Here is a 21,881-nt window from a genome sequence, read left to right as displayed (position 1 = left end):
GAAGAGCTGCAGATTATGAAAGTTCGCGGGCGAACTGTACAGCATAGAGCAAAAGAAATCATGAATATGGGGGAGAGATCCTAGGACCTAGCATACCTTTGGGGTGATGTTGTGGCCGAAGATTCGTGTCTGAGATAGCGTCATGCGCGGCAACTACCAGGGACTGGGGTGTACATCCTGAAGCCCTCTTTGATGCAGGCAAGTTCGCAAGGGAGCTCCGCCGTGACAGATTGAAGATTGATGTCTGCTTCGGAGTGCTACCTCATGGGTGAGTCTCTGCACTGCGGCTGGGATGTGAAGGGGAGAGTAGATAACGCTTGAAAGCGACGTGACCGGGGACTCACTGCCGGCCATTATCAGCATGTTTACATTTCCTTCGAGCTCTGGTTTAATTAAACTGTATTTTTCGCCGTGGTGGCGCAGTGTCGAGTCTATGAAGTCGCTGTGATTGTACTTTGAGGCATTGCGAACCTCTCAAAGCGATGCAGCTATGCAGGCAAGAACGGGTTTGAGAACGGCATGGGCATTCACAGCATTGATGAAGGGATCACCTCAATGGAGTTTAGTCTATTTGATCCCCTCAGTGTCCAGGGCTCAGAGCGGTACATTCGAGAGGTTTAACCCGACTCCTCTACTCGGTATTAATACGAGAAGACTACATATTTAGGGAGAAATGGAACAGAAACAAAGCACCGGAACTATGTTGCAGTAGCAGGCCCTAATTATCACTTTGAACACATAATTCAGGTTGAGGCAGAGAAAGACAGCCGGAGAGGAAAGAGCAAAACCAAGAGTCATGGGAAAGGTTGCAAAACGTAAGGAAGGATAAGCGCGAGTCTGTCGGTAGGTTCAATATATGCTGGTCACTGAGAGCCGATGGTTTAAAAATCACTATCACACGATGGCCGACATGAGTTCAAACTGTTGTTCCACGTTAGAGAAAATGGAAAGCATTGCACTCTGATTTGCTGCTATAGCCCACATCTTACAGCAACGTAATAAAGACTCCAACCTCTTCGCGTAGAGTCTGATCAATGTTTTGACCAACGGTGCCCATTCTGAAGGCTGAACTTCATAATCACCAAGGAACAGTCTTCGCTCGGTGTTCGTACTGTCCACAGAGTACCTGCTGGAGGTCGATGCTGAGCCTTCGGATCTCACCAATGACGAGCTTGGTTGACCATCACTAGAGCTTGCATGAGGGTCTGAGTGAGCTTGGAATAGTCCTTTCTCCTGGCATACCCTTACTAGGTCTGTAAACTTCATAACCAGTTTCTCTAGTATTAGGCCAAGGAGCATCATCCTCTCAGAGGATAGTCGACAGTAGCTGCAAGCAATAATTCTTGCACACTTTTCCACTGCCCGTCGCTGAAAGGATAAGGCTAACTCTATCGAAGATTGTTCCAGAGTTTCCAGAGTATTGTCCTTGAGCTCTATCTTCTCGAGGATATATGTGAGCTCTCTCCAGCATTGGCAGACATGATCTGGGTCGTGAATATTCTGCATAGTGTTCCCAGCAGCAAGTGTCACTATTTGATCCCGGGCCGGTATGAAAGAACGACCAGGCCTGTTACGTTGGTCAGGGTTAAGTAGTCCGTTATTGAGGATATGGCTCTCCGTAAGTAGCTTTTGAGGCGGTTGAACAGTTTGCTTGATCTCTGTAGTAGCTGCGAGCATTTCAAAACTATTTAGAGCGATATCATCGAGGTCGGAGCTATCGATAGCTGTCGAGGAGATTAGAATTTAGCATGCACATTACATAGTGATTACCTACCAAGAGAGTGGTCATGCGCTTGCAGACAGCTACTGCTTGATATAAAACCGATTCCATGCCCATGAATATCCAATGTCGAGCATAGTCCTCGGGTGTGCCCATCATTGCCTCCATGGACCGGGTTGCGTTGCAGAAGTTCATGGTCTAAAAACGGATATAAGCTAGGGAGGGCCTCTGGACTCTGCCCCTCAAGTATCCAGTCCTGCGCTGTTGTTTGTGCGGACTCTCCAAGCCGACCAGAGGGTACCCGTCGATCCCCTGATGTCATGGTTTCGTTCGTACTGGAAGCCATGTTTATGAATAGGCCTGAATAGGGAAAGTCCTCAATCAGGTTTGAGCACGTAGCTAGCTCGTGTATGTCGATCTGTAAGTGATCGTCATGCAAACTCGATGGTAGCGAGACATCGGTTGGCGGATCGAGGGAGTCATGGGATACGCCTAGGGTCAACGATGACTGAGCAGATACTTCAGGCTGTCGACCTGTACTGCTTGCTCTTTCCTTCCGTCGAGAGGCCCTTCTCACAGTACGTCCCACACTCCGATGACGGGTGCATGCAGTGTCTTGATCCTGGCAATTACCGCATGGGTTCTGTCGATCACATCTAACCTATGATGAATCAGTCGAAAGGGAAAGGCTCATTAAGACAGACGAGAAGCCTTTAATGCATACCTTCCTGGTATTACAGGCGTCACACTGTTTAGTGTTGTTAGAAGGGGTCAAAATCGACAGAGATCCAGGAAGAAGCTCGTACCACTCGGAGCATCAGGGCTGGCTGCCCGTCAAGCAATGAAGTCTCCATACTAGAAAGAAGCTGAAGCTAGACAGATTTCAGAAGCAGGGTACCAAGCGCTCGATTATGTGGTCGCAAATGTTGAATATCACATTTTACATTCGACCTTCGAAAGGTTTATCTACATTTTCACATTGTCGGAGATATACAATAACGTAGCTCTATTAGCGCCATGCAGATTATAGTATGTCGATCTATTAGGTGAAATGAGGGAGACGATTGTCAAATGATATTAATAGCAAAATGGCCAATACGTCGCCTGGAAGGGCTGGCTCCGTCCCCTTCGGACCCTTGCTCCACTAGGAAACCCTAAGTCTCTGCGCCACCTTCTGGTGGCTATGCAGGCAATAACCATCTCAAGCAAGAAGAATGGAACTCAGATTCTATTTTTGCTCAAGGTACCACCATGTAGTCTTAATTTCATGCACAATGCTATCTTCAACACCAGCAAACTTTATGAGTTCCGACGGATGTGCTGTTGAATAATAGTTGGAACACCTTACCGGGTTCAAATATCAGACGTGTATTTAAAAGCGACAGAAAAGCTACTAGGATATATCTACAATTGATGAGAATTACTCAACAGTTGTATTAATGTGAGCCTCACTTGGGTCTCTAAAGAATACTACGTGCAGTGTTCAAGTATCTTAAAAAAGGGAGCAAATATCACGCGCCAGCTCTGCGTAAGGAATAATAGCACTAACAAATGGAAATACGATATTGAAGTGATATGGGATTATTCGAAATGATAAGTTGTAGCTGTTACACAGATGGGCTGGTGCTCTTCTCAATATATGAGTGTATAGCAGGGTCTTGTAAGGCTGGCCCAGCTTTAATGTAATATTGATATATGGTTCTAGACAGTGGTTGCTCAGGAGCTCCAAGGCTGTCAGGCTCTTGGTGGACCACTGTCCTGAGTTGGCTAGGTGTTGCATCTTACTTCCCGTCTAGTCATTTCTATAACGAAGAGCTTGAGTGACTCTAAACGGAAAAGGCCAACTGTAATATGGGGTTGACGGATGGCTAAGTTATATCGTGGAACGAGAGACACTACATATGACATACCAGAGATATTATAGTAGCAATAGGTGGTGTGGCAACCAGTCTTCTTTTTTCACCTATTTTATGTTTCTGTATTGTGTCTTGGTAAATGTCTCTCATGTCTATAGAGGAGTGTACATTGTTCTCATCAAGACAAAATCAATCAAAGATAACGCATACGTGAACTACCACCATGCCAATTCTTTCTCACCTCTATAATTCTCATGGGGGATCTATAGTGAGAATTACCGTGAAGTAATTAAATGACAAATAATACACCACAAACTAGGAGTTGTCGCATTACAGACATTCAACGTCTGGAGATCGCAGGCAGCGGCATGTTCCGTTGATCTCGACGGGCCCCTGAGGATTCCATGGATATCTGTGGTCATTTTGCTCAGCACAATGCTGAATCGGCCAGCAGCCTTGAAATAACCCAAGACTACAAAAGCACAGCTGAGATGCTCAACAACTTTAACAAAAGGCCAAGCTCTAAATGAATCTAATCGGTGGATCACAGGCTCGAGAGTGTCTTACTTTAATCACCAGATAGATAATAATAGTCCTGATAATTTAGGTGGGTCTCTAGACGCCCTGTAGAGTTGAAACGTAATTCAATACGGAAAGTAGATAAAAATAGTCGGCGACAAATGGCTCTCGATCATTTCTACCAACCTAAGACCTGAAACGAAGAGAATTCCCCCCTCATACCACGTGGTGGTTAAATGTACTTCCTACTCACAAACACGGCTTTACTTCTTGATGTAATCACTCCTAGAATGCAAGCTAGTAGTAAAAAAGGGTTGGTTATTGGAGTGAACTGCACATCGAAATTGCCATTTGTTGCGGATATATAGAGCAAGAAAATGCTTTATAGACTGTAGCCATTCACAATAAAAGACCCAGTTAACCAACCCCCAACCGTTCATGTTTTCGTATTAATTTCTATCATCTAGGACCCATAGTCTTGCCAGAATCTGAAGCTTATCTCATTGGTGCGAGGATCTCAACCATATCTGGTTATTAGGATCTTCGAAGGATCCAGCCGTGAGACCGCGGGAGAATTGCGTTCCGCTTAGTAACAAGTTCCGCTTAGTAACATCATATAGAGACAAAAACGAACTATGAGCTTCGCTGTCAGTTCAAAATGGTATCCGTGAGAAGCACATGGATATGGCCCAGTGGCTTAGATACAAAGTGAGACAGGTAGTTGTCTGCACAGCTGGGCTTCTTGGTCTCATTCGAATGGACCTGGAATATAAAAAGCCCATACACCAGTGGAACATGAAAACATTCCGGTCGAGGAACTACAGACACTGGCTCCATACAAGATACCGAAAATATTTATATCGAAGAGGGGTGAATGCCTAGACACTCAACCAGAACAGGCGGTTTGACTCTATTAAGCCCCGTATTCGAAACCAGTGGCAATATTCCTGCTATGTATAAGTTCACAAGCTTGCTGGGCTGTAGTGTCTGCCTCTATGGCAGATTACTCAGAAGAGTGCTGCTTCTTCTACTAGTCCTCCCCTCCTGCGTGGCTTGTAGTTGGATATTTTCATCGGGAAGGATAGCAGTACTATTAATGGCCAATTCAAAACCCCCTGTAAGCTAATGTGAAGCTGCTTTAGAGGCAATAAAGGACTTTGCAGTAATCTAGATCATGCCATGAACAAATATCTCATGAATGCCCCAGGATTCGTTGAACCATAACTCCAACAGTCCTCGACGGTAGAAGGCTTAAACGTGAGACTGGACATGTTTGCTAGGACCTCGTTATCTATTGATAGGCACTGGTCGTTGATTCTTCGTTTTGAGAATACCCAAGAAATTTAGCAATTAACACAGGAAGCAGCACCACGGATAGCATTTGTCCAAAAACAACGCGGCCTTTCCTTTTCATTGTTATGCCTCATTATCTGAGAGTCTAGACTATGAAACATATTTCTGAAAGGTTGGCGGCCGCTCATCTGGAGCCGCTGAATTCATGTGGCACGCTCCTTAATAATACATCTTCTAACGATCATACAGTTGTATATTGATTGATAGTCCTTCCGCCGATTTCGGTGCCCATAACCGCTTCTGGGTGGAGGTAAGTCGGACTCGATGACAAGACGGCATTTGTACTGGATTATTGAACGTGAAAGTACGGCAATGTCTATCAGAAGATTGCAAAGCTGTTTGTAACTACTATCATGATTACAGGATGTATGCAAAACTGGCACTTGTTCAATAATGAAAACCCAAAAAGGCTCTATCGTAACGTAATGCAGCTTTAGAGACACTAGAACTCTTGGCCTTCTATATGCAGCATTGCTCGCGGTGCTGGTAGGAGGCTGATACCTCCACTCATTCATTCGACCATTTTCTAGGTCTCTAGACATTCTCTGTCAGAGAACATGACAAGAGAGCCATCATGCATACTCTCTTTGCTCTGTATCCACCTTCTTCTCGAATCCCTCTATATCCAACGTAGACACATCCCCCTTGGGAAGATCCTTCGCCATAGCTACAATATGCCACATAGACGGAGCATCACGAAACACCTGATTCAAGGACTCGAGATTGCGACCCATTGTTTCAGGATAGAACAGATATACAGACACGGGGATGCACGCTGAAATAACCGCGTACACGATATAATACTGATACCCGATAGTGTCAAGCGCAACTGGGGTGATCATCACCACGATAAAGTTCCATAGCCACTTGTTCGCCGTAGACATGGAGGCCATGGCGACCCGTAATTGGATAGGGGCGACCTCAGTGCAATAGAGGAAATTTGCACCCGAAAACCCAATGGGGTAGAACAGGTTGAACAGCCAGATAAAGGCCACAGAAAGAACTGACGCGGTCTTGTTGCTGGTGTCGAAGCTGGTTGTAATTGCCAGGACGGCCATGCAGATGCACATTCCTGTCCCACTGAATATAAAGACCTTGCGACGACCGAGACGATCGATGGCAAAAAAAGGGATAAAGTTGCACAGAAACTTCCATGTTAATGCGCTGGAGGCTAGGATGCGAGATAGGTCACTGCCGAGTTTGAGATTCTGCTCGAAGATGGTTGATATATATGTTGAGATTAGGTTGCCGCCGCACATTTGTTGAAAGAATTGGATAGCCATGCAAAGAGCGAAACGATAAAAAAGACGGTCTTCGTTGTGTCGGGAGAATACTTCGCGCAGTGTGATACGGCCGGATTGCTCCGTCAGCTCTAACGCGGACTCGATGCTTGCAATTTCTGCTTGGATGGATTCATCATCTACCGGGAGCCCTCTGTAGGCTGCTAGACTGCGTGCGGCGTCGCCTGGGCGGCCTACTAAGACCAGCCAGCGCGGGGATTCTGGGAGGAAGAACACAGAAGCGAGGATGATTAAGGGGAAGAGGAAGGAAAGAGCAAGCGGGACACGGAACTGCATTTGACCAGCTGTCTTGCTCAGCCCGAAATCGATCCAGTTGCACAGAACAAAGCCTAGGACCATGCAAATGCCATCAACAACCACATGCTGCCCACGGCTCTTGGCTGAGCTACACTCCGCCTGGAAGACTGGGACAGTGGCGCTAAGTTGTCCAACACCAATGCCTAGTACAACCCGCCCGACGGTAAGCTGGGCGATCTTGTATGCCGATGTTTCCAACAGCTCGCCTATCACGACGATAGCAGCAGCGAGGAAAAGAGTCTTGCGCCGGCCAAGACGGTCCCCAAGATACGTGCATGAGAGCGCTCCCAGGAGTGCCCCCAGCTGGAGGGAGGCGATGACTGCGCCTTTTCTTGTCGAGTTTCGTTCCTTGACGGCACCGTCGGTGTTGATTGTGTCGATCTCAGGGAACGTGTGGACCCAGGAGGGATGTCAGCTTCTTATTTCGATGTAGACAGTGCACCAAATATCCATACCATGTTTGCAAGGTAGCGAGCGGCCCAACTCCCGCTTGATTGTAACCGTAGGATATGAATGCAGGTGCGACGATGAGAAGCACCTGTGCCAGACGCAACGCTTGCCCTCGAAGCATTCTGAATTTCGTGCAGCTCCCTAGGCTTTAGCGCGAAGTATAACATGTCCAGGATAGAGATTTATATCCGGGCCCCCGCATATTGGCGAAAAATCTCTGGGGCAAAGAGATTAGTGTAACTGGGGCATGGCTCCATAGACGAAAGTCCGCGGAGACAATTAGCCCTCGAGATCCCGCGGGTATAACGCTCCCGTCGGCAAATGGAGCCATGACTCCGAACATCGGACGGCTTCGCACAAGTCTCAGTAGCGAAAATGGACAAAGTTGGAAGCCAAGAGGGACGGGACCAAATTTTGGCAACACGTTGAGTCTTCCGCTATCCTCCATTCATCGTGCTGATTGGCTTCTCGAATAGTTAGTCAAGAGTAGCTAGTCGGTTACACTAGTTGTCGGCAGTAAGACGACGTACCTGGCCACGCGATAGTATGTTTCGCTATATGGCGGGCCCTAATGCGGCGTTTCCATGCTGAGTTCGCGCCATGCTGCATTAACATAGGCTCTGGTCATAGTCTATCGAGATCTGATTCCTTGAGCTTGGATCGAACCCTTCTCGAACGGTGCAAGTATACTATTCAAATGCTTCCGACGCAACATATGATGCAACGAGACTCACAGCTTTTGAAGAGCATTTCAGTGTTTCCAGTCGCATGATTGGTGGTGTGGCATATCTATGAGGATTGCGAAATCGCATGTATGAAGTTTTGAGTCTGCCGGAATCGCCAAGAACGTACAGTTGAAATCTTCAGCTAGATGCGGAGTCGGGAGTTCATGTGAGTAATTAACAAGGGGGGTGACCCAGGGGCTATTTGGGGTTCTGGTTTCAGTCTGTCTCACCTAGAAGAAGATAAATTGCATGTTACCACCGGTGGATAGCTAGGTGAGGAGCAAAACCATCGTTGCGAGAAGCGCCTTGTCCTGACTTTTTGGTGGTGGTCTGTGAGGTCAAATCAACTGCTTGTGGTACTTCGCGATGGAGATACAGAACATGAGGAATGATCTCCACATGCCGACTAGACTGATTATTGATGCTAGGCTTACGTTCAGGTGGAGAATATTAATATTGGTAGAGATGGTTAGGAAGGAACATGCCACTTCGGGTACTAGGTTCTGTGTAGTGTCATATATATGCTATATGGGCTTAGTCGGGAGGTACAGGGTTTGACCCTTCTTGTTGATGCCTTCCAAGCATAGTGTGATCATTATATATGATCATTCCGAACTTCCACCACAGTCCATCTCACTTTCGTAGATATAATGCCATATCCTCTGTAACGCACACACACCAGGTAAGTGGACAAACGGCATCACAATGCGCTATGATGGTTTATAGCTTGTACCTCCAGCCTCTCTCATTGCCTGAGTGCATCGTCCACCCCTCAGCTTCGTCCAACCTCTTATTGAGCTTTCTACCTCTCCAGTTGACAGCAAAGGCAGACAGCACCACCAGTGCACACCCCATGAGTACCAGACCACCACCCATCCGGTAGAATGGCTCTTGGCTAGTTGGGTAGAAGTAAGGGCTAAACCAGTGGCTCGACTGGCTGATGCAGTTGGCAATCGCAATGAGAGCAGCTTTCTTCGCTCTCGGAGATGGAACTACTGTCGTTTCCCAAGACAGCTGCAGGTTGAGCCCACTATAAGTGCCGGATATGAGTAAGACGATTCCGAAGTACCGCGCGCCGACGTTGAGAGTACTGATGAGGATACTGCACCCTGCAGCGGAGATGAATATGGGAATGACTATGTGCCAGGTTGACTCTTGGAGTCTGCCACAGGACCATGCCGCGGCACAGGCAAATATATAGGCAATAGCATATGGAGGGGCTTGGACGAGGTACGTGGTCATGGTGTCGAAACCAAATGTTTGTATGATCTAAGTTAGCTCGTTAGACATAGGCTTCTGAATGACTGCAGCTGTTGAGACATATATTGTTAGGTAATGAAGAAGGGGACTCACCGACGGCAAAAAGTCTTTGAAGCTCTGCGCAGTAACAAGTGCAAAGTGCATGAGGCAAAAGAACCATGTAAAAGGGTCCTTGACGGCGTCCTTGAGCCCATCCCACGTCCCGCCAACGGTCTCATCCCGTCCGCCATTGGACACGAGCACACGGTATTGTGCCATCTGGCTCTCCTCCTCAGACAGGAAAGGAGTGTTATGCGGCCAGGCGGGCAAGAAGATGAATGATGCCACAGCAACAATAATAGATGCTATCCCTTCGATCAAAAAGAACCACTGCCATGCATGCAGGCCGCTAATGCCATCCATATTCTCGAGGACACCAGCAGCTAAGAATCCCGAGATGATATTAGAGATAGTGTTGCCGGCATGCCAGATCGCCATGCGCATAGGGGACTCTTCTTTCGTATACCATGAAGATGTCACTAGGCCGTGAGCTTTAGAACATGTCCAGTAGATAGAGGGAAGTGCTTCCTTACGGAGAGTGAGAGCAGGAAAAAGGGTGCCTCGGCCAGGCCAATGAAGAATCGAACGACGCAGAAGCCCACGCCACTGTAGCACGGTTAGCTACCTGCTTTGGTGCACAACAGACTGTTGAGGAAAGCTCACTTGGTCATGGCAGGCATACAAATGGTGCCACAACTCCACATAAACATTATGATCGGAAGGAACCAACGTGGGTTCGACTTAGCCATGAGTAGGTTCCCAGGAAGCTGGCCGACGAGGTAGCCAACATAAAAGGTCGATATTCCTGCATTCCAAACAGTATCACTCATATTCAAATCGCTCTGTAGCCCGGCCAGACGGGCATTAGAGACGTTGATACGGTCGAGATAACTAGACACAAGATTAGTTGCTTAGTCTATCCTACCCTAATACGGGGTCTTACTTCATCAGGAACATGAGTGTGACGCATGGCATCATGCGCCAGTCAATCCTCTTGAGGACACGCTTATTGAGTGCTTCCATCTGCTCCGGGCTCAGCTCACGCAAAAGCTCGAACCGCGCCTGAATATCATCTGACGCAATATAGACGCCATCGGCAGCCGGCTGGTGATCATACTCTGAGACATCCTCGATATGCTTCTCAATTGACTTGACGTCTCTGATGCGATTGGCTTCTTCTTCACCCTCTAAGCTAGAGGAGCAGGTTGGCGGCGATGAGGGCATGATTGAGACGCTGATGGGCTTGCCTGTAGACAACAGTTGAAGTATAGAACGATTTCGAAGGAAGCAATTTGTATATTCAGGTCCACGTTCTTTATATATATCGCCGCATTGGGTTATCTGGGCATAACATGACATCCCCAGGCTGGTGTTTGCGGGCCCGCACAGTCAATGTTGTGGATCCCGCGGGAGAAAGAGTATACAAAGTTTGCTATGTAGAACAAGTTACGAGAGAGAACCTCTGCCCATTGGTGTCATCCAAGACATCTAGCGAGAGGCCATGGCGCCGATCTTGGCGAACTCTGGGCATTCACAGTAATCGTAACATCCGCGGGAGGTAGATGCACTGAGATGGACAGTCTGGATGATATGCCACGCTTCAATTGATAATTCTATACCATTACAAACAAATCTGCAATTGTGTCCAATATCAACCATCTCTACTAGATGCCCTTGAGCCCATCAAAAGTGCGGCGACGTTCTCATAGACCGTAAACACTATGCCACCACTGAGGATCAGCCTGCCTAGTCGCATTGAACTTCCCCGCCAGAAGGCCCGCACACCTCCATCTTTCAGCACATCTCGCAGCGCTTCCATGGTTGATGCGCCGTTGGCCCCTTGCGCACGTGTCTTGATGGTGTCGAAAGGCTGGGTCATGTATACCGTGATGACACCAGCAGTGGCCCCCATTCCAAATGTCAGCATGGGGTTCTTTGTGTCCTTGATGCTGGTGCTCGATGACACGACCTCCTTTAAGACGTTGTAAGAGCCCATTCGTACAGCAGATGTGGCCGACTGCTTCATTGTCGTAGAGATTAAGCCGCGGTAGACCTCACTAACGCCAGACTCGGCAATGATGGTGCGGAGGGCATGGAGTCCGCCCTTATAGCGACGTGCGGTGGACGATCGTGCGTCGTCGATACTGTATTTTCGCACGAATCCTATCAGCGTATGAAGAAGCATGGTAGAAAACAGACTCACAGAGCAGTCTTGATCCGTTCTGTGGGAGTAACTGCGACTATACTCTCGACCGTACCCGCGACCATGCCAGCTAGAATGCCTCGTGCTGGTGACAGTGTTCCGTCTACATCCGCCAGGAGGTTCTTGATAGTGTCAAAAGACAAGAAACGCACCCCCGCCTTGAAGGCAGTCCCGAGAATCAGGGTCGAGCAACCGGTGTAGATAGCTCGAACACCATCATTGCGCGCCGTCTGCAATATGACTGCCAGAGGATTCCTAGAAATCGGACTCGAGATACCACTGGCAGCCTTTTGGCTTAGTTGAGCACGAGTTTTAGCAAACTCAAAGGGGTACTGTGACACGTGTTGAGTTCAGCAGGGCGAGTGAGACAACAGGAAAGAGGATAAACGCACAGTGACGGTTGCTTCCACTCCTCCAGCTACAGCTCCCGCAGCAAGTGAAACGCCGGGAGAAACGGCATTCTTCTTGGCTACTTGCGCCTGTGTCTTGGGTGCAGGCGCTGTAGAACGCCGCTGGGCCTCGGAAATGGTCGCCATGGAGAAGATGGGTGACCTTGGAAGACGAGGGTTGTCGATGAGCTCACACTTTCTAGGAGCGGAGGACTGTGGTGACAGTCCCCAAAGAGCAGCAATGCCCCGGATGGGATATTAACTACAGGTCGGGCATGGCTCCGATTGCATGGGATGGAAAGTATTGCCGCGGGATCTCGCTATCCGATTCCCTCCGGAGTAACATTTAAATCGTCGGCAATCATCGGGGGTCCCCGTCCACGTGAATAGCCCGTCCCGGCGGAGATAAGATATCATAGACGCCGCGGACGGAATTTTATACTCGCATCTGCATCCACTTTGATCTTCATGGAGTCTGTCCACGGCAACAAATCTGTTCCCCCATCACAGCCGTCAGTTCGTTCCCGCCGACGACGCGCCATCGAGGCCTGTTCATTCTGCCGTAGAAGAAAGGTGCGAGACTGCCCAGGGCCTACCTGCCCGGCTGTACCCCGCGCTGACCGCGGCCGAGGTGACGACAGATCAAATGCAATAATGAACGGCCTGTCTGTATCAACTGTAAGACGTATGCACAGGACTGCGTCTATGAGCCCATTACCAGTAAAACCCGGGACGCTGGCAATGAACGCCACAACCGGTCCAGGCACCGCGGGTCTCTAGAGAAGAGTGTCCCGAACGTTGACAAAGATGGACGCTCTCGTCCAGTCTGGTTGCCACAGAGCAACAGTGGTGTTGACCAGTTCCAAGGGGTAGATGAAGGAACTGCATCTGGCAACCATTCTAATGGTGATATGGACCGAGGCGACGCGACTGGGTCCTCTGAAGCTAGAGTGGCTCACATTTTGGTTTCAGCTAACGGCGAGTCCAGCTATCACGGGCGAACAAGTGCTCTGTTTGAAGATCATGTCCAAGATCGATCAATTGGGGTGGATCAGCGCCCTCGAATGCCAGACGACTGGGTAGAGCGGGGCCTTGTCGCTGAAGCAGCAAAACAACGTAGGTGGCACCCGTGCACGTCAATATCATTGCCCCTTTTTGCCGTCACACTGCTACGTTCGATTTCATTATTCTTTTACATCTAGTATATCTCAGGCCATAGGCTGAAAAACGTGGAAACAGGTCAGATGGAACAGTTAAACTTCCGCCAGGCTAAACTTGACTTTGATGGTGTTGATCCAGATCTAGGGATGCACCTGCTGTCGCTCCATTGGAACCGACAACATCATTCATTTCTAATAACATACCGCCCAGCATTCATGCGAGATATGGCTTGCAATGGCCCTTACTTTTCTAAGCTACTACTTAACGCTATCTACTTTGGTGCGGCCAAATTCAGCCCTAGGTTGGAGGTTCGCAAAGACCCCAACGACGTCCGCACGGCTGGCTGGAGGTATCGCGAGCGAGTCCGCGAACTCCTAGGTGGTGCGCTAGATCATAGTGATATCACAACAATTCAGGCACTACTTGTAATGACAAACTCACTCTTTGCTCTCGGGGATGAAAGGAGCGCTGCATGGCTGTATTCTGGCCTGGCGTTCCGCATGTTGATTGACATGGGAATGCATGTTGACTTGACTAGTACACGCCGATTCTCAGACGAGGATTTAGAAATTCGACGACGGGTCTTTTGGGGTGCATTTGGTAAGAAAATTCCCTATACTGAGGGCCCATCTGAGTAGACCAACTGGCTGACCGAAGACGAACATTGTAGTTGTGGACAAGATCCAGAGCCTGTATCAAGGCCGCCCCGTTAGCTTGAAAGACACAGACGCCCTCGTCCCAATAAAGTTTCTGGATACCTACGAGGAGCTCGAGCATTGGCAACCTTTTGCCTATACGACATCAGCACCCGACTACCCTGGGATGCCCGCGTATAGCATATCTACTTTCACGTGTCTGTGCAAACTTTCACTCATCATGAGTGACATCCTAAGCTGTATATATACGGAACGGAGTTCAAACCAAAGTCCCGCTGAGCTGGCAAGTATGCTGGACGAACTGCAGTTGAGATTGGACCAATGGCAGGCTAGGTTACCAGAACATCTGCGGTTTGACCCTGGGAAAGCTCGCAGCATGGCATTCCCGCCGCCCCATGTGTCCAGCCTTCAGTAAGTCAAGCCACCCTTTTGGACAGTCTCGTTGCGCCGAACTGACTTTTGGTAGCGCTATGCATAACTCACTTGTGATTCTGTTGCACCGTCCATTTGTAGCAGACGGGCATCTGTATAGCACATCTCCGTCGATATCTGTCGATTCGTTCATGAAGTGCGCCTCGGCGGCATCAAATACTAGCAATCTGCTGCGTGCTTATCATCGTGCATTCTCTATCAGACGAGCACCCTATCTGATATCATACGCAACATATGTCGCTGCCACGGTTCTGACCCGAATTGCGGCCAGACGTAGGAATGATTCGACGGCACATGCCAACCTAGCGACATGTCTCGCCGTCTTCAAAGAGAATCAAGAGACGAACTCAGCGGTGAAAAAAGCGGCTAATATTGTACAAGGCCTCATGAAAAAGCTTGGCGTCACTATTGACAATATCTCACTTGACGCTTTAGAAATAGACCCGCCGATCAGATCTTCCGAGCGAGATCCCCAACCCAATCATGGTGCTACTGGTGGCGATGTCAGCGTCCAGCCGAGCACCGGTACCGCAACCCACAGTAGTCTGGCTATTGGGAATGTGACTGGACATTTGAACACCAAAAGTCCGGATCAGCCGATACAGTCCCCTGGATCGGACTGGGTAGATATAGATGGAATTATTCAGAGCTTTCTACATGAGAATAACAATCGCGGAGCAAGACTAGTGGACTACGAGGCCAACGGAATCCCCACCCAGCCGTCTAGAGCACCATGGATGACGGTGCATCAAGGCGACATTCCTCCGCCTGTGATGGTGGACGATGCGCGAACCTTGGGAAACCAGGCTTCCCTTCGCCCGGATATTGATGTTGCCAATGGTGCGCATCGATCGGAGACAGCGGGTGGAACGTATCAGTGGCAGTATGGCTGGAGACCGGCAAATTGCGAGCCTACATCCTTAGAGGATCCACTTTTTGGCTTGAACGGTTCGTCAATAGATAGCTTCCCCTTTGCAGATTGGTGAGCGCAGTCCCCTGGTGTCCCGCGGAGGGAACAGGGTGATGTACTCTGTACTTTGGCGTAAATGCCATTCCCGTTTAGCCGTTTCTTCCCGCGGGAATATCGATCCCGTTGGATGTGGAGCCCTCACAAAGGTGTGAACCCGCCCGTCACCTCATTGCGAATACTCTTTAACTGTCTTTTGGCGAAGATCCTTGCAGTTGAAATTATACAATAACATTCGTCGGATTGCGGCTGCCTTTGAAAATGGGGCCCTATATAGTCCTACTGTACACCACCGCTGTGACCCGATGAACAAGCTAGTGCCGCAAGTTTTCAGGAGAGCATTTGTATCCCAAGCCCAAGAATACCCCAACAGGCTCCCAGCTGATATTCTATCCGTACTGGGTCCAAAGAGTCTGGAGCTGCCAGTACTTGCCCGACCTAATATCCCCGAGATGGCTACTGAACTGGTCACCAAGACTCGGCGGCTTAGGCGCCAAGCGCTGCCATGTGTTCTCATGCGCGCGGGGACCTCCAAAGGGATATTCCTACACCAAAAGGATTTGCCAACAAAGGAGATTGACTGGGCTCCTCACTTGGTCTCTGCTCTTGGATCTCGAGGGAACGACCCTCGACAAATCGATGGTGTTGGCGGAGGGACATCAACGACATCGAAAGTTGCCGTCGTTCGGCGCTCACAAAGACCAGACGCCGACATCGAGTGGACCTTTGTCCAAGTTGCTGTAGGCAAAGAGTCAGTCGATTTTACCGGCACTTGCGGCAACATGACTGCGGGCGTGGCACCGTTTGCCATCCAGGAAGGCCTTATCAAGCCTCGGCCAGAACAGACCAAGGTACGTTTCGTCCCTGGTGGGGGATCTTCCATAGAGAAGAATAAAACAGTCAGGGTAACTTCCGAGTAATAGATCGATATAAGGATCTACAACACAAATACAAATCGAATAGTCATCGAGACTGTCACCGTCGACGGCTCAGGAGACTATGAGGAGGATGGCAACTTTATCATTCCTGGGGTCAAAACACCTGGGAGCGAAGTCAAGTGCAGATTTGTCAACCCCATGGGCAGTATGACTGGGAAGCTTTTTCCTTCTGAGGATCAGCAACAGCAGACACTCCGCGTGCAGCCGGGGCCGCTCATGCCCAGCCATGAGCCCTTCGATGTTCGTGTAACGCTTATCGACTCGGCGAACCCATTTGTCCTCATCGACACGACATCAATATCAGCAACCCTTCTTGGAACGAATCCATCTGACTCTCATCGGAATGATCTTGTAGAGTCCATCCGCCGCGCCGGTGCAGTCGCGATGGGCCTAGCAACAGACGTTGAAGCCGCCGGTAGGACCCGCGGTACGCCCAAAGCTGCACTCGTGTATCCCCCAACCTTTACCCAAGTCGGCGACAGCAACAAGGGTAGGCCAGATATTCGCATACAGGCCTACTCTATGGGGTTACCACATCCGAGCCTACAGCTGACAGGCGCCGTAACAATAGGCGTCGCGTTAAGCTACCCTGGTACAATCGTGGCGGATCTCTCCGCCATGGGTTCTATCATGCATGGGGCGTTGCCGCCGACTCCCGAACAGTCGCCGCCACCTGAGGACCGGAAAGAAGCGCATCCTGGGTGCGGGCGCGATGTACTGATTGAGCATAGCCAAGGGACAATCAAGGTGGATGTCGCAATGGACAATGCTGGAGAAGTGGCTAGTTGCGCAGTATCACGTACCGCAAGGCGGTTGTTTGAGGGAAAGGTTCGGTATTATGTACAGGAGGATGAGTTGTAGCCTAGGTGTATTATTTCATAGCGTTATCGAGGTCTCCAAAAAGCAAGGTCCGATATTCTTTCCGGCTGCCTCTTTTCCATCATGTCCGCTTCTACGCGATTTGCCTACCACACAGGCTGTAGTATATCTGTGACGGAGAGCGGTGATGCTGTAGGTGGCAAGGGCTTCCTTCTGGACTTCACACAATCTTTATTTACAGCTACTAGAGGTTATCTATTTACAAGCGACCCCTAGCCACGTTTTGCTCCATTAGCCGACGCCCAATGTCTCGTAGAATGTGCTTCTGGTGTTTCCCACTGCCAGTCTTGGGAAAATCGCTTCCCACCTCCGAATCGCCAATCCAGAAGATATGCTGGGGCGTCTTGTGACGACCTACCGTACTCCGAACATGCTCTATGACTTCTTGGTCGTCTGGTCTCGCAGCAGCATCTGCCGCTCGAAGGAAACAGCCCACAGCTTCACCGTATCGCCAATCCGGAATACCTACTACGCTGGCTTCGCTAATAGATGGATGCGACTCGAGACATTCCTCAATTTCGCGCGGGAAAAGATTCTCCCCTCCTGCATCGGTGAATGAGTGATTGGTCTGATTGCCCTGGCCAAAGCCACACGGGAACGGCGCATACCTCGAATAATAATATCCTTGATTCGTCCTGTAATGGAGGCATATCCCTCGTCATCAATCATGGCCTCGTCGCCTGTATGCATCCACAGCACGCCGTTCTCATCCCGCTTCATGACCTTTCTGGTCTGGGCTGCATTTCTCCAGTAGCCCTTTTGCAGTGCATACCCGCTCGTGCAAAGCTCACCACGTTCTCCTCGCCGTACAATATTTCCATCTTGGTCAATGACCTTAGCTGCGGTGTGAGGCAAGACTCTCCCGACAGTCGTAGCGCCTTTCTCATCAGAATCATCAAGCCTCGTGATAAATGTCAGTGGGCTGGTCTCGGTCATGCCATACGCGATCAACATTTTCTCTACATCCAGGCACTGGTGTATCTGGTGGACCAGGATCGGTGAGACGTTAGTCCCAGCAATAATTCCGGTGCGCAGTCGACGAGGTCGTTGGCCTGTGTGAGCAATGACCTCCATCTCGCCAATGTACATTGTCGGAACTCCTAGGATAACGGTCGCATCCTCCTGTACCATGCAGTCCACTGTCTGCTTCACGTTAAAGCAATCGGCTGGGAATATAACGCTACTTCCATGGCAGAAGGAAGCCAAAAACCCCAATACAAGCCCAAAGCAGTGGAATAGTGGCGGTGGACAACATATAATGTCGTCTGGGGTTAGTTTCATTGCGCCGCCGATGAAGCGAGCATTGTTGATCAGGTTGCTGTAAGAGTATCAACTAGCTGCTAGGGGGGGACTGTAACCTGGAATACTTACATGTGTGTCAGCATAGCGGCCTTTGGAGTACCAGTCGTACCTAGAGAAACAAGTCAGTTGAGCCTCGGGAGACAAGGTGCAGAAATATATCATACCCGAAGTAAACTGCAGATTCAGCACGTGTTCAGCGGATACCTTCCGTTCGACTCGTTTGAGCATAGCATCGCCCATAAACACTGAATGCGCATTGGAGGTAAAGGTGCTATATTGTTGGACCTCGACACCGTGTCTCACAACAGTATGCGGTGCAAGGAGAACCACGCGGCGGAGTTCAGGCAGGGTTCGATTCGGAATGTGCTCGCCACAAAGAGCTGTAACATGCTTTGCGAGGCTTCTGGTACCTACAGTAAGACTGACAAAGACCAGTTTGCATGCTTGGAATAGTTAGTCACAATGACTAGGGCTGGTATGGTAGGCAACGCACAGCTTGCAAGGACCGCGTTTCTCAATTCCTGGGGTGTATAGGTATTGTTCAAGACCACCACCGGACATCCTACTCGAGCACTGCCTAAGAAGACTTCGATATACTGGTAGCAATTACCTGCCATGATCCCCACACAATCACCGTGGCGTAACCCCATTTCCAAGATTGCTTTGGCTAGTACTCTGCTTCGTTCTGCCAGTTGACGGTACGAGAGACTCACGGACTGCCAGGGGATAATGAGTGCATTTCTGTCGCCGTAGCGAGCTTCTTGCTCATCGATTAATGACCCTAGAGTCTTTTTCCATAGCTCAGGGCGTCGAGGGCCATGGACTAATGCAATGTTTTCTGCCATTTTTTTCTCTGTGGGGCGTTGAGCAACGTGGTAGGACTTGTGTACGAGATACGGCTAAGTTATAGATTATATTATGGAAACGACGTAATTTTGATTTGGGTCTCAAATATGCACCAGGTAAGTACTCAATCAAACTAGGGTTTCGCACTTGTCCAACCGTCCGGTTAATGTTGCAGAGGTGATGGTGGATGGTCGGACAGTCTATCAGCACTGTACCAGGAGAAACTTTCACTAGTCATGAGTACTGTACAAGATATATTTTCGAATTGCCCAGTTTTCATTTTGTTTTGGCGACTTTTTGTATTCCAATTGGTACACACTGAAACGCGCGCAACTCATATTCCATTCTCATACTATGGAGAGCGAGTCCGGAGATCACACAATGATGCTCTCTTACCCTATCTGGTAATACCTACGTAGTGGCTTGCGAACTACCATGCGAACACTGGGTGTTGGTACTTGGGTCCCTTTCTGGTCATGCTAGAGAGTATTAGACTTCGCCCTTCGGGGTTATTGCCGTCATGAGCTCTCGTCAGCATATGCATGTTTCTGCTTTTCTTCCCACCTTCAGCTTCACCCCCTAGCAATATGAAAGTGCCTTTCCTTGGGGAACCCACACGAACTGCAGAGGAGATGTAAAGAAATCGTCAACTTGACATTACAATGTATGCAAGCAATCACTATATACACATGTACTTTATATCTTTGCATGCCGCCTAAAAAGATGCAATCTTCCGCCCTGTCGGTCTGGCATCTATTTGCCTGGTGTATGTCCCCTAGGGCACTTCTTAAAAGGCTGTCCCCACTTTCTCTGCTTCTTCCTTGATCAGCAATTCATGCTTGGGGCTACGAACCGTCACCTTAACAGGAAAGGGTTGGTTATGGATGTGAAAGTGGTTAAGTTTCCGAGTATTGATGGGGCCATCCTATCCTGCGTTAGCAACACATCCCACGTCTGAAACACATAGGAGATTCAAAGAGGAAAGAAGACATAAACGAAGGCAAGTGCTTACCGCGCATAAATCAAAACAGAAAACGATTCGTGCCATAGCCACGTATAATGCCTGCTGGGCAACTCGATAACCGACACAGATACGTCGCCCACCACCAAACGCCCAGAGATTATGCACGATGTTGCCCTCGTTGCCGTCCAGCCATCGCGACGGGTCGAACTGATCTGGGTTCTCACATGTCTGGCTAATGGCAATCCCATTGACTACAAAACATGTTCCCTTCGGGAAACGGTACCCTTCATAGTCGAGGTCGGCCGTCAGCTGGTGTTGCGGCGTGACGGGTGTAGTGGGCCGCCAGCGAAGGACCTCTTTGACCATGGCAGCCAAGTAGGGCAGACGCTCGAAGTCCACCATGCCGGGGAGTTTGAGTGTGCCATCTTCATTGATACAGACGGCGTCTAACTCCTGGCGAGCACGAGCCATCGTTTCCGGGTGGCTGATCATCGCCATGATGAAAGTGTTGAGCGTCATGCGGGTATTGTCGCTGCCGGCGGCAATGACCGACGTCGCAAGGTACATGGCTTCCTCTTCTGTGCCCTTGTAACGCATGTCCGGATGGAGCAGTGTGTCCCGCACGAAGCCAGGGTTGGCTGTCCCCTGACGCACGGCCTCGCGAATGGGGTCCCACCACGACTTGAATACCTGATGATGGAAGTCGCCCATTTTTGCCCAGTACGGCCGCCACCACTGCAGACAAGTGGGGATCCAGCGATCCAGCTGGGGAAAGAAGTCGACCATGCTGTTGAGCAAGCTCAAGGTGAACTCCATCGTGACCTTCTGATAGTCATTCAACTCGGCTTGCGTCTTGGAGAGATCCTCGCCCATGACGAGACGGTATAGCACAGCAATGGAGTAGCGATAGTGATGTGCGTACCAGCGCTTGGGCTCCTGCAGATACGCAGACAACATCTGGAGCGACTCGATCTCTTGCCAGTTACCGTATATGCGCAGAACCGATCCACTAAGCAGATGGTGCATCACTCGTCTCCCCTCAGTCCACGCAGCAGTGGGACGAATAACGGTGCGCATGCCGTGACTGACCAAATCACTAGCAATGGGCATCTCTGGCCGCTCGCTGGTAATCTTGCCATGCTTATTGATAATATCAGTAGCCACCTGCGGGTCATTCAGCACCACCCAGGTCTGGGAGCCCATGTGCAGGGTGGTCATCGGACCATACTGTCGTAACGAAGCCAGCTGCCGACCATGTTCGTCAGCTAGTCATACCGGCATAATGCAAGGAACCTGGACTCACGAAAGGGCCCCATAGTCCTGCATCGCGCGCTCTCGTGAACCGAAACATGTTGCCAAAGATAGGGAGCCCTGGGGGACCGGGAGGCAATCTACGCCCCTTGCTCGCCAGCGGCCGCAGGAGACTACCGGTTCGAAGATACTCATACGAGAGCCAGAGTAGCCCGAAGGCCCCGACGACCAGAAGTGTCTCTACCATAGGCTGGCCCATGATGATGCATGGAAAACGAGTTGGCTGTGTCATTCCACGGGGACATGGCGAGTTGGATGCTTCTTGTAGATGGACATGCGGGCATGATGCTGTATACCGGGTGGGGGCCAGCCG

The 21,881-nt window shown here is 49.7% G+C and overlaps 8 protein-coding genes across 8 annotated transcripts; 2 read left to right on the top strand and 6 right to left on the bottom strand.

Moving 5' to 3' along the window:
- Window positions 1-894: 894 nt before the first annotated feature.
- On the bottom strand, window positions 895-2,066 carry ABOM_004152 (uncharacterized protein; the record flags this gene model as incomplete). The annotated part of the gene is made up of 2 exons (XM_022531282.1): window positions 895-1,724; window positions 1,775-2,066. The coding sequence occupies 2 exons, from the start codon at window positions 2,064-2,066 to the stop codon at window positions 895-897; spliced, it is 1,122 nt and encodes a 373-aa protein (XP_022392963.1).
- A 3,954-nt stretch (window positions 2,067-6,020) lies between these two features.
- ABOM_004151 (sugar porter family MFS transporter) lies at window positions 6,021-7,504 on the bottom strand (the record flags this gene model as incomplete). Its single annotated transcript, XM_022531281.1, has 2 exons — window positions 6,021-7,427; window positions 7,502-7,504. 2 exons carry the CDS (start codon window positions 7,502-7,504, stop codon window positions 6,021-6,023), a joined length of 1,410 nt encoding a protein of 469 aa, XP_022392961.1.
- A 1,437-nt stretch (window positions 7,505-8,941) lies between these two features.
- ABOM_004150 (vitamin H transporter) lies at window positions 8,942-10,744 on the bottom strand (the record flags this gene model as incomplete). The annotated part of the gene is made up of 4 exons (XM_022531280.1): window positions 8,942-9,490; window positions 9,575-10,126; window positions 10,309-10,411; window positions 10,464-10,744. 4 exons carry the CDS (start codon window positions 10,742-10,744, stop codon window positions 8,942-8,944), a joined length of 1,485 nt encoding a protein of 494 aa, XP_022392962.1.
- Window positions 10,745-11,171: 427 nt separating this feature from the next.
- Window positions 11,172-12,259, bottom strand: ABOM_004149 (tricarboxylate transport protein; the record flags this gene model as incomplete). Its single annotated transcript, XM_022531279.1, has 3 exons — window positions 11,172-11,664; window positions 11,724-12,055; window positions 12,116-12,259. 3 exons carry the CDS (start codon window positions 12,257-12,259, stop codon window positions 11,172-11,174), a joined length of 969 nt encoding a protein of 322 aa, XP_022393032.1.
- A 321-nt stretch (window positions 12,260-12,580) lies between these two features.
- ABOM_004148 (C6 transcription factor) lies at window positions 12,581-15,347 on the top strand (the record flags this gene model as incomplete). Its single annotated transcript, XM_022531278.1, has 5 exons — window positions 12,581-12,685; window positions 12,754-13,228; window positions 13,352-13,873; window positions 13,944-14,340; window positions 14,396-15,347. 5 exons carry the CDS (start codon window positions 12,581-12,583, stop codon window positions 15,345-15,347), a joined length of 2,451 nt encoding a protein of 816 aa, XP_022393008.1.
- A 433-nt stretch (window positions 15,348-15,780) lies between these two features.
- On the top strand, window positions 15,781-17,127 carry ABOM_004147 (uncharacterized protein; the record flags this gene model as incomplete). The annotated part of the gene is made up of 2 exons (XM_022531277.1): window positions 15,781-16,179; window positions 16,252-17,127. The coding sequence occupies 2 exons, from the start codon at window positions 15,781-15,783 to the stop codon at window positions 17,125-17,127; spliced, it is 1,275 nt and encodes a 424-aa protein (XP_022392997.1).
- A 217-nt stretch (window positions 17,128-17,344) lies between these two features.
- On the bottom strand, window positions 17,345-19,292 carry ABOM_004146 (uncharacterized protein; the record flags this gene model as incomplete). The annotated part of the gene is made up of 5 exons (XM_022531276.1): window positions 17,345-17,688; window positions 17,754-18,463; window positions 18,517-18,556; window positions 18,612-18,890; window positions 18,941-19,292. The coding sequence occupies 5 exons, from the start codon at window positions 19,290-19,292 to the stop codon at window positions 17,345-17,347; spliced, it is 1,725 nt and encodes a 574-aa protein (XP_022393004.1).
- Window positions 19,293-20,080: 788 nt separating this feature from the next.
- On the bottom strand, window positions 20,081-21,767 carry ABOM_004145 (cytochrome P450; the record flags this gene model as incomplete). Its single annotated transcript, XM_022531275.1, has 3 exons — window positions 20,081-20,218; window positions 20,306-21,502; window positions 21,561-21,767. 3 exons carry the CDS (start codon window positions 21,765-21,767, stop codon window positions 20,081-20,083), a joined length of 1,542 nt encoding a protein of 513 aa, XP_022393005.1.
- Between the last annotated feature and the right edge of the window lie 114 nt (window positions 21,768-21,881).

Source organism: Aspergillus bombycis, assembly GCF_001792695.1.
Source record: "Aspergillus bombycis strain NRRL26010 chromosome Unknown contig00010, whole genome shotgun sequence".
In the NCBI taxonomy this organism is placed as follows: Eukaryota; Fungi; Ascomycota; class Eurotiomycetes; order Eurotiales; family Aspergillaceae; genus Aspergillus; species Aspergillus bombycis.
Note: the sequence above shows the minus strand (reverse complement) of the source record. Positions and strands in the feature narration are given on the sequence as shown.